Source organism: Pelecanus crispus, chromosome 16 (genome assembly GCF_030463565.1).
Source record: "Pelecanus crispus isolate bPelCri1 chromosome 16, bPelCri1.pri, whole genome shotgun sequence".
In the NCBI taxonomy this organism is placed as follows: Eukaryota; Metazoa; Chordata; class Aves; order Pelecaniformes; family Pelecanidae; genus Pelecanus; species Pelecanus crispus.
The window spans coordinates 1,751,128-1,767,884 of NC_134658.1; the positions used below are offsets into that span (position 1 = coordinate 1,751,128).

At 43.1% G+C, this 16,757-nt stretch overlaps 1 protein-coding gene across 2 annotated transcripts; it reads right to left on the reverse strand.

Moving 5' to 3' along the window:
- Positions 1-1,089: 1,089 nt before the first annotated feature.
- STX12 (syntaxin 12) lies at positions 1,090-15,403 on the reverse strand. 2 transcript variants are annotated; one of them, XM_075721769.1, is made up of 9 exons: positions 15,292-15,403; positions 12,031-12,100; positions 9,960-10,059; positions 7,931-8,068; positions 6,993-7,036; positions 4,959-5,064; positions 4,409-4,481; positions 4,156-4,238; positions 2,050-2,532 (listed from the first exon to the last, which is right to left on the reverse strand). In XM_075721769.1, the coding sequence occupies exons 1-9, from the start codon at positions 15,401-15,403 to the stop codon at positions 2,440-2,442; spliced, it is 819 nt and encodes a 272-aa protein (XP_075577884.1). In that variant the 3' UTR covers positions 2,050-2,439. The 2 variants fall into 2 exon arrangements, with proteins under 2 accessions (XP_075577885.1, XP_075577884.1); XM_075721770.1 differs by lacking the exon at positions 15,292-15,403 and having other exon boundaries at positions 1,090-2,086; positions 12,031-12,174.
- Positions 15,404-16,757: the final 1,354 nt, after the last annotated feature.

The window sequence follows — 16,757 nt, forward strand, 5'->3', positions numbered from 1 at the left end:
CGCCATTCTAGCCAGCGCTTCAGCGTCTCGGCTCTTAGAGAACAGCAGACGGAAAACAGACGGTAACGCGGGCCACGTACTTTCTTACACGTACAGGTAATTGAGCTTACATGAGGGAGAAATCGCGTTTCTCCGGTGTTATCCCCGTGAGCTGCAGCTCCCCAGGAGCCGTGGTGCAGAGGCCCTCGCACCGCAGAATGGCGGCCTCGACGAGCGACAGGAGCGAGCTTATCCCCGCGCTGGCTCTCGGCGAGCACCGGCCCTCCTAGAGCCGGCGTCCAGCATCCCCCAGAGTGGGAGAAAACACATCTGAGAGCCTGGAGCGCTTAGTGCCAGAATGCTGCAGCAAGAGATGAGAGTTTCCAACAGTGATTTTTCACGCTCAGAAACGTTAGTCAAGACCGCTTGTTAGAAACAGTTTCTGCAGCAGTTCCACCGCTAAGTTCAAGGATGTGAAGGAAGAGGAGAAAGGAGTCAAGCGATTACAGCAGTCTCGAGTCTGGCAAGCTGGGCTGGCATTCTCAATTCCAGTTTCCAGAGGACTAAAATAGGCTAGAGTGAGGATGGATCCCACAACTAATGCACCCAGGCTCCCTTTCAGGCATGGGGATGAGGTAAGCGCCTTCATTTTCATATGGACATGTGCCATCCCTGCAGCAGGCAGTGCAGAAAGCAGCAGGCTCTACCATTTAGGAGGAGTATTTTAAATAAGGAGCAGAACAATACACAGTTCCTTTCCCAGATTTTACCCTACAGGCTCAGCAAAGACTTGAAGTTCTAGCAACAGGCAGCTAGTCAAAATTGACCTAACACTGTTCTGGGGCATCAGATTCATTTTTCTGTGATCAGCTTTGTACAGAGCTCTGCACAGGAGTTTTGTGTATGTCCACGTGAAAGTCATTCAGTGTTTCCAGTTAGTTTCAGTCTTAAGCATCAGGGACCACAGAACTAAAGCTGGAGGAAACACTGCTGTCACCGATATAAAGTCATCTACCCTGCTTACGGAGGGATCTGCAAACATACCCACGCCAATATCTAAACTGCAAGAGAAAGAAGCTCTGACATAGGCTTTTAAAAGTGTTTATTGATGGTTATTAGATGGAATGATGGTGCAATAGTGCAAACCACTGTGCAATTGGGAGAACACACTCCCTTCCCAGCTTTCACATTTACTTTATTGTACAAGAGACATGGAATAAGGATTAAATACAAAATGGGTCAGTATGCTGCATTTACCACACTCTTTTGGGCTTTGGACAGATCACTGTTCCCTCAGTGCATGTCAGTTCAGAGCTACATCGAAGCAGGGAGTGGCTGCTACGTTCTGTCCGGCTCTACTAGCAACACAGTTGGAACCAGCGATCTTTTTCTTTTGCACGCACATCCTCAGTCTGAAAAACCTAGCACTTCACTGAGCTGGTTTCTGCACTTTCCGTTTCATAAAGAATGGAAAATACCAGATGTTCACAAACTACACATAATATTTACTAGTATGCTACAAGTGAGCTTCAAGAGTACTTCTTCAGAAGAAAGCTTTCAGCTAGTACTCATCTATCTTGCTAGCTTGTAAACTTAGGTGCCCACTTTCTCATCTTTGAGTGATTTTCTCCCTGGAAGCTTCCAAAAAACCAATTAGAAGTCAGCAGCTAAACTTTGCATTTCTAGTGCTTGAGAGTCAGCATTAGAAGAGATTTATTAGTCCAATAATAAACCACCAGCTAGTTTCTCTAAGGAAGTCGCCTTGTTAGATTGTAAGTCAAAGAACATTCTGTCCTCAAATGATGCATTTTGGAAAAAAACCAACCCCAACCACGCTCAAAAAATTAAACAACATACAGTTACAAGTCTCAAGGCTAAACTGACCAGCACGCAGTGGTTCCAGCTATCATCCATGCATACTTCTCCTTGCTTTTCAAACCTGTAACAACATCTTTCTCTTCCAGAGAATCTAGAACCACAGCGACTTGGAGACTAATAAAACCATGGGGCAGATACCGGAGACTTTAGAAACCACTGGATTAAGGTAATGTGAATTGGTGTTGTGCCCTCTTTGAATGTCATTCTTATTCCAGTCCAACAAAGTTACCTATACACATAAAATGTTAAAGTTGTGCCACTTGTTTTTGACAAGACATCTCCAATTATTCATCACACTTCAGCATACAGTTGGGACAGGGAATAATACATTACAGAAAGCAAAACCACAAGATTTTAGTTACATAAAACAATATAATTTGTATATAAACTGATAAATACTGTCTCCATGGTTCACTAATTCCAAATACTAGTTATCTGCACATTAGTTGCTAATATCTATTACTAGTAGTTCCAGCTTGTGCTCTCTCAGGGTGGTTAATTCATTTCTGAGACTAGTCAGCCTGCTCGCTCTGAGGGGAAAAAAAAAATCTCAGCAATGAGACTAGGTTCCACGTGAAGATTTCATTTTGCTGTCTGCCAGATAATGAATCCTATGATTATAGAAGCCACAACAAGACCAAGAATCAGGATACAGATCTTCTTACGGGATTTCTTCTAATAAAAGAAGAAAAAAAAGCCACTGACACCAGGAACAGATGACAAGAGGAAAGAGTAAGTCTACCAGTTAACATTAACTTCAGCAAACTAGAGGACTTGATACCCATACTTATTCAGAAGTAACCAGTATAGTGTGAACACTTTTACATGTTCCTTAACACATGATCTTACAGATAAATTTTTTTAGTTTTAGGGCCACAGTGACCTAAGAGATGCAGTTAAGTCAAAATGTGACAAGCTTTGCTTCTCTTAAGGAAAATGCAAGCTGTACTTCAACTTGACACCACCTACCATGTGCTTTTCATCCTAAGGGACAACACCATGGCTTCAAAGGAAAGCCAAACATCTCTATAGCTGCTTAGATTTTCCAGGTAAGACTAATAAAACCGCTAGGCAGTTCTCAGATACAATCTCCCCTTGGCCACTTGGAGCTGGTGTAGAAACAGTATTGCATTTTACAGCTTAAATTATTTAATACACACTTACTGTACTTTGATTTTACAGCTTTGATTATTCATCATAGGAAACTACAGTCTGTCCATATACACCAAATATTTTTAACTTAGTATCTAAGGATTTGAGGATAGGTATATATAACCACTTCCTTCCCCATCCAGAAAAACACATCCAGTGCATGTCCAATAGCTCCCAAGCTTAGATTTATAACAGACATCAAAACTTTATAAAGGAAGCCATGGAGAGAGCCACTACTACTAAATACTGCCAGATGGTAAAAGCTACTTTCCCTCCCTTGCAGCAGCACTGGAGTTTTATCGCCTTCTAGTACCTCCCCACTTAACAGCTTGAAAGAGTCCAATTTTTTATCTTGTGTGGAAGCCTGAAGTCCCAGCAGTGAAACTCTGTATAGGACTGACTGAAGTAGAACCCTTGTTCCTTCACAGAACCTGAACCTACAGGGACAATAGTGATGAAAGGAACCTACAGAAAACATAGAATATCATACACAAAGGAGATTTAAGCAGCAGTGAGAACCACTGCAAAAGATTTGATGGGACAGGGAAGACGGACTACAGGATAGAAACTCGGCAGTTAGAAAGAAGGGTGCTGCAAATCCCAGAAGTTTCCCTGAGTCTAGGCAAGGATTTTTGCACATCAGTGTCTTGGCTGATATGTTTACAAGATGGATACAATATGAGAATTTGTTCTTGTTTAACTGTTCTGCTAACTCCTGAGAATGGCAAAGACAGCTAAACATTTAAACTTGCTGAGCACACCTACACGAAGGAAAAGACTGACTACATACCTCTGAAGGAGAGGGGTAACTTCAATACTGTGTTTTTGACTCAAGTGCTTTAATAATCCTCACAGCAGTTTTTGAGTGAGTGCCAACTTGCACAAGCTGTTTTTAATAACTTGTCTGGTGTGCTGCAGTCACAGAATCATTGAATGCTTTGGGTTGGAAGGGACCTTTAGAGATCATCCAGCCCAACCCCCTGCAGTGAGCAGGGACAGCTTTAACCAGATCAGGGTGCTCAGAGCCCTGTCCAACCTGACCTGGAATGCTTCTAGGGATAATCCTAGTCCTCAGTATGTGTTGTTATGCCTGTTCCATTATTGCTCAACTGTACATTGACAATAATGCAAGCATACAGAATTTACCTGATAATAGGCAGCTCTCTGTAACTGCTCACTGGCTCTTTCCACATGGACTTCTGCACTTTCCACATTTGCCTCTATGCTATCTATGGAAAAATAAAGAGAACTCATTGTAAAAATATTTCAGAGCTTCAGTGTTTAAAAAAATAGTCAGAAATACAATACTTTTTACACAAAATACTGGAAAATTTCACCTACATAAGCAAAATATGTAATTGAACTAAAAAGAAACTTCCTAGTATCCAAACAAACTTACCAATCATATCTCCTTGGTCATGAATCATCATGGCTAAATCCTTAAATATCTGATTGACATCCAAAATGTCTGCCTGAAGACAACAGTTTGACAAGTTACAACAAACATTGGTTACAATTTTTCTAATCCTCATTCTTAGTAACCTCTTCTGACTGTCGCTTAAAGTGTCAGAACAGATACCGTCATTCACTGACTGAGGTGACTTGATGCTACTATCTATGGAACTTGGGATTAACACAAAAGCCTATAATATTCCTGCTACCGAATATGTGTTTCATCACAATAGCAATTAGCACAGTATGGAACTGAGATGAACATTGTAACATGAGTTGCTCCTACCAATCCTGAAGGACCACCAGTCAACACTGAAGGAAAATATACCTAGTCTCCTTCAACAGGAGCAGGGAGATTGATCTTGGCATCAATCCTCTCTACAAGGAACTCTGTTCCTCCACCTTCAGATCTCCTCAGCCCATCCCATTAGTTAGCACTGCACGACTTCTTTGGTTTATCTCCCAATACTGCTAACTGTGCAGGATCTACTGGTCACCTCTAATTGCCTGATTGCTGTTTCTCTTTCTTTAATGAGTTCAAGGTCCTGTTCAGTTATTGCCACATCTTCTTCCTGAGACTGCATTTGATTCCAATCTTCACCACTGGAAAGAGATGGAAAGAAAGTACGACTTTTTCTCTGAGTACAGGTACTTCCACACTCCATTTATAGCAAAGCACCAGCGAGTTAAAGTTGAAAAGTTTCCTACAGAACAACCCCCAGGTTCCTGGCCCTGCCACTGTATACAGAGACAGGACTGATTTGTGACAACAGTTACGAATTGGAACAACTGAAAAAAGGGACAGGTCAGGAAAAATGAAGAAACTGGAAAGCAGTTACATGCATAGAATACTCTGTTCTCGGATGTGACAGTCATCTACAGCATTATAGAAGAAACCTCCTTCTTTCAGTTCTGCTTTTTTTTAAAAAAAAAAAACAAAACAAAACAAACCTGTGCCTTCCTTCCCTCTCACCATCCTCCAAAAAGGGAGAAATCAGGGTGAAAGTTTTGATAGAGAGTAGCCTGCAAGCGCAACATTTTCAGAACAAAAGAACTCCTGACAAGCATCTGGATTCAAAGATTCTCACTTGCATTTGGAGATACGAATAAAGCGTTTTAGTATTTTAATGTATTAGTCTAGTAAGAACTTCAAATTACATCACACACCAAAAGAGATGTTAAAAACCAAGCAATTCTGCATCCCAGTCTACCTCTCTCCTGATGCGCTGGTACTTCGTAACTGCTGCACAGTTACACCAGTTATAGTGAAGGCGGTACCTATAATCCAAGGCCAGCTATATGTTCAGCATAGAAAGTTCTTCAAGGGCAACATCCCCCTCTTCTCAACAAAGAGGAGTGTGCTGGAAAGCACTGTAACATTCCAGTGCTAGGTATACAACACTAAATAGTAAGTTTTAAAGTCTCGAAGTGCCAGAAGAAATGAAGATAAACTACATGACTAGGTCAGAGACAGCTGACCATCAATTCAGCTCTGAGATGACAGTAGGTTTTTTAGATATTTAAGGCAGGAGTTTCTGACATGTAACACACAAGAACAACTTCCAACATGGAGTAGCTGCTGTGTGCCACTATTTCCCGCTGTGCTAAGAGCCTATGCATGAACAGGTACCTGTCTGGTTCCCCTTGCTTTAGCAAGCAAGGCCTTCAAACTCATCATAGCATCTGTCTAAAACTGGACAACCTGGGGTTTTCACTCCTGACTTGGTATGTGAGAGCACAGTGCTAATGAAGGGGATGCAAGCAGCTGATCAGGTGAAGTGCAGTTTGCAGAGAGAGGATGTACAGATGACATGTAAGCTAGGTCTCTCAATTTAAAAAGTTAAAGGATTTATATAGATGGGCCCAACAGATTTCATCCCAGTTTTCTCAAATATACATACAGTAGAAACTGACACAGTAACCACAGATACTTCTGGAGTGTCTTGAGTTCTCTTTACTCACACTGTAGAGTTGATATAACATTTTACAAACCTACCTACTATACAGGCACACTGTTACTGCAGAACTGATACAACTGTCTGACAGGTGACAGTAATGCTGTCTTCTGCATGTTCTAGGATTAGTTTGCCAGTGCCTAAGGTCCAGGACTTCTGAATTTAAGGCAGCCTCAACCACTACTCTGTAATAGCTCCAACTGTGCTGCTAGGTAACACTCAAACCCATGAAATAAATATACAGCTCTTTGTGGGAAGATTCACAGTGAGGGAAATCCTGTCTGGTAATCTTGTGCCCACAGTCCAGAAAACCAGGCGCTCCAACTGCCACATACTAGGGACTCTACCATTCCCCTCAGGGCAGTAATCACACAACCTCCATTTAAGGAGGATGAAATACTGTCATATGCCATTAATTTTTTACATTGTATATTACAAGTACCATAATAATTGCATTTCAAATCTTTTTGCTTTACATTCAGCTAGCAGACCCTGGCCCAAGTTACAATACCTTACCACAAAAACTTTAGTTATACATAGTTAAAACTATACATCAAGAGTACAAGAAGCTGTTACCTATCAAATGAAACAAGCTGTTCTTCTCTGAACCGCTCATCAGCCTGGAAGAGATAAGTGACTTATTAGTCTTGCAGACTACCAGGACCACTTGCAAAATCAACAGGAGTATCTTAAGACAAAGGCATATATTGTCCAGAGAGTTCCTTGAGAATGCCACTGTCACTTCAACTTTCAGATTAAACTTAGGTTAATTAAGATTAGATTTAGATTCATCTTTAGATTTAATTTTTAGATTCCAAGTTCTCTGCAAATCAGAGGTAACCGAGAGATCAAAAGCAGCTAGTCCATTTACTCAGACCAGCTGCCATTGTTTGTCACTTCCTTTCTCAACACGTAGCAAAAAAATTTGGAGCGTAATCCAACTGATAAATGTGTTCCCTTGTAGAAGTTAAGAATGCATACTTAACACAAAGCCCCAAGGCAAGGTGAGAAAAATGCTTTCCCTGGCCTTTTTATTATGAATTCTTAGTAGCCAGAGGGGTTTGTCAAAACATAACATGGAGAAGGTTTGAACATACATTGGAGATATTAACAGGACAGAAGCTATAAGAAAATAAAGAAACATAGTGTGAGATTTAAGATTTAAGGTGTGATAAGCTTCCAACTGACCTCTTAAATTTTATAGTCTCAGGCTGACATCAAGCAAAGAGCAGCCTGCAATGCTTTGCTATTAATTATACTTTGACTCCCCATCTCATCTTCCACAACATCTGCAACTACTAGGATTCCTTCCCTCCTCTACTAACATTGACAAGCAGCATACTGAAATGAGTGCCTAGTACTTACAACATCTGGAGTGACAAAACTAATGCACCAAGGCCTCATCTGCTCTCAGTAATGTGTCAGTAGACAGCTATGAAGTTGGTAGGCAAGTACAAGATCTCTCAAAAGACTTTAGTTCACTGTATCAATACAAAATTCGTATAAATACTTACAGAGATACGGGAGCCAGCTCTTGCCCTTGCTACAGTCTCTTTTTCCTTCTCTGACACTCGCCTCTGTATTGCCTGGAAGTTATTTAAGGCTGCGGAGAAGTCATTCATTAAACGTTCTTTCTGAAGCCTCTGCTGGCGCTAAAGAATTGAAACAAAAACAAGTGTTCAGATATTCCCATTCATGATAATGTAACTGTCAGACTCTCAAAAAACCCATCATCTTAACAACAACAACAATGAATGCTGGCATTCAAGTGATCTTTTGGTTCCAGCATTCTGGGGCACTGGAGAGAACAAAAAGCCCACCACGTTTTAATTTATTATGTCAAATGCTCTACGCCTTGCCTATTGCAGAACAGTTTTGTTCTGTAATTTCAATCTAGTTTTAAGTCTGAGGTAGACAGGTCTTCTACACCATTACTTTTATTCAAATCACATTCCAGTAATCTACCACATTTAATTACGTACCTTTTGGATACCTACAGTGCCTTTTGGATACCTACAGTGCCTTTACCCTCTATTCCTCTACTTAGCCAACCTGGTAGTGCTTAACTTTCTCTTGTCCTGATAAGACAACCCCCTTAACTTTCCTACATTCCAGAACATTACATTCACATTTCCAGAACCAATGACAACACCCATTACCCCAGTTTCATAAGCTGTGTCTCCCAGCCATGACAGACTACAAGCCTGGTGTTATTTGATCAGAGAATATCCTTAGTCCTGATAACCATTTCAGTTTATCTTTTCTCCAAATACATTAGTTGTAATATTCCTTTTCATCCTCATTTTACAGTGTCAATTTATTTAGCCTGCACAGAGTATCTCCTTCAAGTGTTGTGACATCCTAGTTATGGAAACAAGAAGTTGTGAAAAAGCTTGTCCCAAGGACACTCAATACTCTGGTGAGTTCTTATGTTTTCCATTAGAGAGACTCCCAACAGCTGTCTCAAATTGCAGGCTTTCCAGTATTGTAATCTTTCAATGAGTTTGTATCAATTCAACAGCCGTTTCAAGGAAATAAATGTTTTCAATTAATTTTTTCTATAATAAGCCGCTACAGCAGCCTCATAATACACTGCAGCTTCCATCTGAGCCGTCTGGAAGTAACAACCCTTCTGCCAGAGGAGATCCTCAGCATGTTGATGCCAGCTCCTGCAGATTTTGACTGGATTGCTCCAACAGGCTTCACTAGGCTTCAAAAGTCACTGCTACATTCAGCGAGATGCACGTGACAAAATTTTGTTCACCAGAGGGAGATTAACTGAAAAATATTTGCTGAACAAACAGGCAAAACATGGCCATGCTTACAACTGGCATATAAACCTTTAAATACAGAATTAGACTATGACAACATCTGCTGACCCATATCCACAGATCATCCCACAACAGTACCACAAAAGCAGATGCATCAGTATTGTGGTAGTGATTTAACGTAGAGCAAGGAAACATCAACAGCAGAGGACTGTCCCTTCCCGTTCCCATAGGGAGGGGGAATTCAAAGGACTATTTGGCAAGATAAAGTCATAATCCTTGCCTCACTATATTTTGCTTTATTCAAATATGAGCAAGGTGAGTCAGCTTTTTCTTCCCCTGCTAATAAATCACATGCAAGGGAAAGCTTTTTGGTGTGATCACATTTCATACTGACATGCAGTTTGCTATGAGTTCTTATCCTAAAACACTGCCTTGCATCACCAGGCACTTTGTAAACAAGATTATTTTTCAGAAATTTACTCAGAAAAACAGAATAGTGTACTCAGCTCTCCCCAGACATTTAGGGCTTCTTATTCTCATGCAAGTTAGTTCTATACCTATTTGCCGTTGGGAAACATTGTTTTCCCAGTGTCATATAAGCAGCCAGGATGTAGCCACTTTAATGTGTTTCCCTACTTCAACAACATTCTTTATTGCAAAAGCCTGCTGTCTCTTCAGCTGTGCCAATTCAAGCTTTGTGAGGCTGTGGTCTATGATAGTTTCATGAAATGAGTGATTTAAAAATATGCCCAGACAAATTCTGTGTGCCTACCTGTTCAGAAGCAGATAGAGGAAGTGGTAGAGACCCTAACTCCTTCAGGTATTCATTGGTCTCTTTGGCAAGGCAGTTTGCAGAATGCTGTAGCTGTTGTCTGAAATGGAAGTTCAAAAGCAGTTATACAAGCTTCTACCTAAAAAGCAGTCTCTGAGCTTTTCAGTTGCCAAAATAATGACCAAGTAAGGGCTCTGAGATCACACATCTTTATGGTGGGTTCCCCCCACCCAATGGAACAGAGATGTACTTTTAGCTTTTTCCATTAACTTGACTCTGGACTATGTTTAAAAAAAAAAAATAAAAAATTCAAAGACGTTCTGTGCTCCCTGCTAACTAGTACAATTCAGTAGTTTTAAAAAGATATTTTTCTCCAATGGCGTAAGAGAGAGAAATTCAAGGGAGAGACAGCTTTATTCACTGGACATAATCACTCTTTCAGGGTGAATTCCTTGTGGTACCAGTTGGTAACTAACCATTCACTTGACAACCGCCAACTCCATTGGTTAAATGTACATTTGATAAAAGTACAGAGACTCAGCGCTATTAAATTCCTATGTTTTTGTGAAAATTAATGGTCAGAGAGAGGAATGATCCAGCTTCTACTTTGGGAAATGCAAGGCTTTCCCTTGAGCCTTTATGTTTTCCAACAATATTGCAATTCAAAGCTATTGTTGCAAAGGATCTAGTGCAGCAGCACCTTTGTTAGCACACCACAATACAGAAAGACGTTAGTTACATTGAACTTAATGTAAAGACATCATCTTGCACATCAAAGATGCAGTTTATTAGAAAGAATGCTAGTGCTTCACACAGAACAGAACCGCAAATTTTATTTTGTGGCCATATGCAAAAAAACTAACAGTGTAGATGAGGAAGACACAAAATACTAAAACAAGAACCAACGTTTTTTGGCATTCAACAGATGCAAGATGCTTAAGTGAAAGTCACCTATTCAGCCCAATAGATACACAAATCAAAGTATTCAGGCTGCATTACTGTATAAGTTGACCTCCAATATGCGAGCTGAATAAACCACCCATGCATTTTTATATTAAATTTGTACAGCAGCTGACCATTTGTGGAGTGCAACCACTTTCACCTTAAAGAGGAGGGCCATTTCTACAATGAAATTAAATGGAAAGACGTTTGTTTTGTCCCCCAGTGATTAGTTCTTTAATCTACTGATTAAATACAGATAGAGTCAACTGAGCAGCTCAGGCAAACAAATTCTTTTCTCTCCCAACTGGGATCTGGTCTCATCCTTCAAATGTAGTGTATATAGCTATCACCACAAATTATGAACTTATCAAAAAAATCAGCTATTATCAGCTAAAAAACAGGGAAGTTGTGTATTCAGAGATTCAAGGTACAGTCACATGAAGAGATAAGGGAAGAACTTACTTTTAAGTTTTCTTTTATGACTCCAGCAATTATTCTTCTTATAACTTGCTATTTATGCTTTACAAGTTTGTAAAAGATGCACAGACATACAGACTCCGTGTTCAGTCTCCCTAGGAGTCAGTTTGGACTATGCCTGTTTAAATGTCTTCTATATTGTCCCCCACTGGCACATTATTCTTCTGAAATTACATGTAGCATTTTGGCTGCCACATAGGATTGCTAATCTTTCTAGTGTCTAAATCCATCTGTAATACAAGCTACTTTTTCATCAGTTATGGGTCTTCCTTGCTGTTTTTCCTTATTGGTCTTATGTTAGGACCAAGTACCTAGTACGGTATTCATTTCTTCTAAACCACAAGTGAAGCTACTATGGCTAATCCTCAGAGTAGAGCTAATGCGTGCCTGATGTACTACTACCTTTTTTAAACAAACTATACCGTTTCTAACCATTCCTATCCAGCAGTTTTGAATGGCTTCTCCAGAGTCCTGCAGAAACACCTTAATTCGTCCAGTAAGCTACTTAACGCAGCTAGTAATTTTTGGTTTGTAGGAGTGTATTAAATTTATATAATAAAGCATCTCTCCAAAGCAAGTAACCCAGTTCCTCTAAGAATACAGACAGAAATGAAAGAGAACCTATACAAATGTTAGTTCATTTAATACTTACAAGCTCTCCTGAAGCTTGCTGGAATCCTGCTTGGTTCCCAGCTGGCTCATCAAATTCTTTATCTGAGCAGCTGAAGATAAAGAGATCACAAGATGAGTTAGTAAGACAAGTTCTGGTGTATTTTATTCCTTCTTGAATGTATTCTTCTAGCTTCCCCCAAAGGATTTCTCTCAATGTTTCACTTAAGCCGGTAGGACAACACTTACATTCTTTGCTTTAAATGCAACGTGTATTTTAAACATCCCCATTTAGACACGATCCAGCCTAACAGACTAACTTTCAGATAAGAAAGTGATAGTGAGGCATGCATACCCTGAAAACAAGCCTGTGGAGCTAAAAGCTTATGCACTCCTCTTCCTTAACCTTTTTAGACCAACTAACATAGCTGTTTGTTTCTACCGGCCTTGCTATTTCTGTATTTGAGGCTATTGCTGCTGCAGAACAACCTGACTACTCTGTGTTGCCACTTTTACATATTCTAAAGTTACTTATTAGTGCTCTGTTAAAAAAAAGAAATAAGAAAGAGCCAAGGGTTGCTATCAGTTTAAAAAAAAAAAAAAATCTGAATTTTTCTACTCATGATAGCCCAAACCTTTCGCAATACTGGCACAAACTATCTTTCAAGAACAGCAGATAGCAGTGGTGCACTTCATGGTTAGCTTGCATCAAACTGAAATCATGCTGTAGTGAGAAGAGATATTCTAGCCCTCTTTCTCCCCTATTTTCCTTGTGTACGCACCAGTGATCACGCAACCACACAACGAATCACATCAAACTGTTAACCTACCTGAAAAGCAAGTACCATCTTCTCTCCCCACTCCCTCTACCTTAGAAGATTATTTTTTTGACAGGTCAACAAGCTGATCCACTTTATTCTGCAGCTGCACAATTTTTAGCATTACTAAAGATGCTGGGCGCACCACTTATGACAGCAGTACAAAGTTTGATTGGCTCAAATCGATCATGAAATCTATGCTATCTCATCAAGCATCGAGAGAAGCAAGACCAAGAAGGATCAACTTAATATAGTTCTATAGGCAACTGAATTCAGCTGAAATACCCCATCAGTTTAACAAGAGCTACTGCCAATTCAGTGACATCCTACCAGGGTAATTTCCGCTTTGAGCCTGGAGCAAGCCACTTCAGTTGATTAAATGTATTGCTGAAGAAACATCAGATTCCTACAATGGCCACTTCTTTTAAAGTGATGTCCAATCGCTTATAACAATGGCAGCTCAGCTAAGGCTGCAATATGATTTAATCAGTAATTAGGCAAGTATTCTAACTTTTGCATCCAGCGAGAGTATTCTCACTGAGAATTCTAGACTGCTGTTAGCTCCTACGGTGAGGAGTTGTTCAGCAACTTCTACACTCAGCTGAACACGGCTTCTAGCAAGCAAGACTGCACGTACTTCACAGCTCTGTCAGCCACAGGAAGGTCAGAAAAGTTCATAATCAAGTTAAACTGACAAATGGCACATGGACTATATACCCTGCATGTGGATATCAAGGACGTTGCAAATGGCATTTGCACTATAATGTCTAGATACCCTGTGATATATTTTTTTTCTCCATTGGGGGAGATTCTTGAGCGAGTCCCATTTCCACGCCAGGCAATGTGCTTTCTGTCCTGGTCTGAGCCAGGTTCAGCAGTTCACTATATTTAGTTTATCTCGGCCAAGAGCAATGCAGAGAGTCTAGACAAAATGAGAGCAAAGTGCCTGGGAGGGCAAAGGAAAGGGCTGGAGCTCTTCACCTGTATTCTTTGGATAGTGGGTATACATATCAACACAGAGAGCCCCCTCAGCCGACAGCTTTCAGTCTCCAAACCCTTTTAATTTTAGGCTGTAAAGCCTTCCCCGTACTGACTGGTTTACACTTAAGATTACTTAAAACATTTCAATTACCTAGATGCTTAGGTAACACAATGGTTTTGCCAGCTCAGGTGACCAGTTTTCTGTATATTTGTATGAAATGCTAACTCTGTAGAGTTTCCCAAAAGGAGTGAGTAACAGTCAGCTGTGCCCACTGTTTGCTTGCTGTTTTCCTTATAGGGAATGGAAAGAGAAATGAGGACAGGCTCAAGGCTTCAATATCTCTTCTCCTCCTAGGCTTGCATGGAAAGCTTTTATAAAGTGTGTAATAAAGTTAATTACCATAATGTTAAGTCAGATGTTCTGTGTGTTCCCACCCACCTTGATAAAAACTGTAAGGCTATTTGTTTCATTTGAGATAGGCAGTGCACTGAGATAGGTTGGCTGCTGGTCATGAGACAGTGGAAGCTTGTCCTATGAGAAAGAGGAGCTGAACTACTTAGAAGGGGAGGCTCACAGAAGTCCCATGGAAGGGAGGGTGTAAAGAGAGAAGGAAAAAAAAAACAAAAAAAAAAACCAAAGAAGGAAAAAATCCAGACAACCCATGTTATTTGGTGAACTCAGAAGCAACTAGCAGCTGTACCTATACCAAGAGGAAATGAACACAACCGAGCAAAAGCAAAGCAGTTTCAGCAATATTAATAGCTTTGTATAATCAAATTGGAGAAGTCACCAACTTTCAGCAGAACCAACATGTTCAACTGACCTTGCCCCTAAAAAACTGCAGGGTTACTTGGACAATTAATGCCTTTTTTAGCAAAGGCAGCATCCTTAGGAAGGGGTTCTATCAAAGACTCTTCTGGAAGTGACTCATTTAGTAAGCACTATTTCAGTGATCAATATTAGGATTGCAATAGTTAGCTTATGGTACCAGTAACTTTCTCTGCAGCAGCAGCTTCTCCCAGATGCCCTGCGCATGGCAGGGTGACAGCCTTTGCCTCCCTGCTTCCCCGCAGGCACCTCACCGAGGGCACCTGAAGGCGAACGGGAAGCCGGGCTCTTGCCGGGACTGACCGGGGGCTTCATTTCCGCTGGGGAAGAGCGCAGCCCGGTAGAACGGACACGAACACCGCGTCAAAAGCGACGGGAGCGCATATTTCGCCCACGCCAGCGGCCGAGGAGGAAGCTCAGCTGCCGGCCGGCCCGTGTCCGCGGCCACAGGGAAGCGAGCCCCCCCCAACCCCCCCCGCCCGGGAGGCCCCGGTGCCGGCGGCCGGGCCAGCCCTGGGCACTGCGGCCCGGCACCGCCCCGGCGGCGGCTCCCGCGGGACCCCGAGGGCGGCTCCTCCCGCACCACCGGCGGGGCGGCCGCCGCGCCCCGCGCTCCTCACGGGCCGGGCCGGGCCGGGCCGGGCCGGGCCGCCGCTTCCCCCCCGGGCGCACTCACTGTACTGCGCGATGCGCTGCACGTTGGCGCTGCATGTCTGGATGATGCCGCCGAAGTCCCGCGGCGGGGGCGGCGCCCCGGGGCGGCGGGGGTCCAGCGGGCCGTACGACATGGCCGGGCGGCAGGCAGCGCGGCTCCGCCGGGCCCGGCTGACAGCGCCCCGCCCGCCTCTGCGCCTGCGCGGCCGCCGACGGAGCGCCCGCAGATGCGCGAGGCGCGGCCGCCGGCGCCTGCGCGCTCGAGGGGCGGGGCGCCCGCGGCTGCCGTGGCAACGGGGCGCGCGCCGCGCCCCTCCCGAGCGGTGGCGCCACCGGGCGGTGGCGGCGGGAAATGGCGCCCGGGGCCGCGGGCGAGGCGGGGCCCGGGGCCGGCGCCTGTGCGGGGGCCCGGCCGAGGCCCCGGCGCCCCCCGGCGCCGCTGCAGGCCCGGGGGGGCCGGGGCTCAGCGGGCGATGCCTGCGGCGCAGGCAGGGGGGCTGCCGGGGGCGGGGGAGGTCCCGCGGGGGCGCCTCTGGGAGGCGGCGAGCGCGCGGAGCTCTCTGAGGGGCCTAGCATCGCTGGAGGCGCGGGAGGCGTGACAGGGTTGAGGAGCGGAGCAGGCCCAGCAGTGCGATTGAGCTTTGTCCCTTCTCTCCCCACTCGCACAGAACTGCCGAAGACAACCACGGGCTGCTCTCCGCACGGTGCTGCTTCCAAGCGCATCTCAGAGCAGCACTCCTCGGAGACGCCTTTTTCAGACAGCAGAGCCATCGAACAACCCTTGTAAAATCTGCTTGGGCACACAACTAATTTTAATCAAGGCTGTAAAATTACGTTCTTTTTTTCATGTTTTAATTTCAGCTTAAAATATATAATGAACTAAATTATAGGTGCTTTTTTAATGTCGCCACCGGAGGCAATCATATCTGAACTTAAAAAAGTGATTGTAGTCAACAAGCAAAAACATTCCTGCCAGTCCTGAAGATACTGAAGTGGTATTCGCTCTGCTGGCATAAATAGCCGTGCTACCTGAAAACGCAGCCTCTAACGAAGAAAACTGCTTCACGGCTAACAGTGCCTTCCAGTAACTTAACAAGGTCACCGTGAACATTTATGACGCAGGTAAGGCCATGTTCCAGGCTTCAGTCAAAGGCGAAACCGTCGGTGCCTGCAGAGCTGCTCGCACTGGTTTCAGGCAGCAGGTGCTGATGGAGGTGGACATGTCACCGCGCTGAAGCAATTCAGTTTTGATTTGGTCCAGCTCAGTATTTGATTTCGCGTTTCAGTGTCTATTTGTTAGTGAAGCTGTTGGTGTGTCCCCCTCTGTACGATAAAACACAATAAAAATGAGATATATTGATATAAAAAGCGCAAATACTTCAATGTGTATTCACAGAGATTACAAAATAATATCAGAATATAAACTAGGAGGAAAACAATTAGAAATACAAAAAATAGAGAACCTTTTTAAAAGTTGAAACCAATTTA

Excerpts from the sequence above, each read along its gene's own strand:
- STX12 (XM_075721769.1), bottom strand. The coding sequence starts at position 15,403 with ATGTCGTACGGCCCGCTGGACCCCCGCCGCCCCGGGGCGCCGCCCCCG. Across the intron at positions 12,101-15,291 it reads GCAGCGCATCGCGCAGTACA|CTGCTCAGATAAAGAATTTG; the intron begins GTGAGTGCGCCC and ends CTTTATCTTCAG. Across the intron at positions 10,060-12,030 it reads AGCAAGCTTCAGGAGAGCTT|ACAACAGCTACAGCATTCTG; the intron begins GTAAGTATTAAA and ends CTTCCATTTCAG.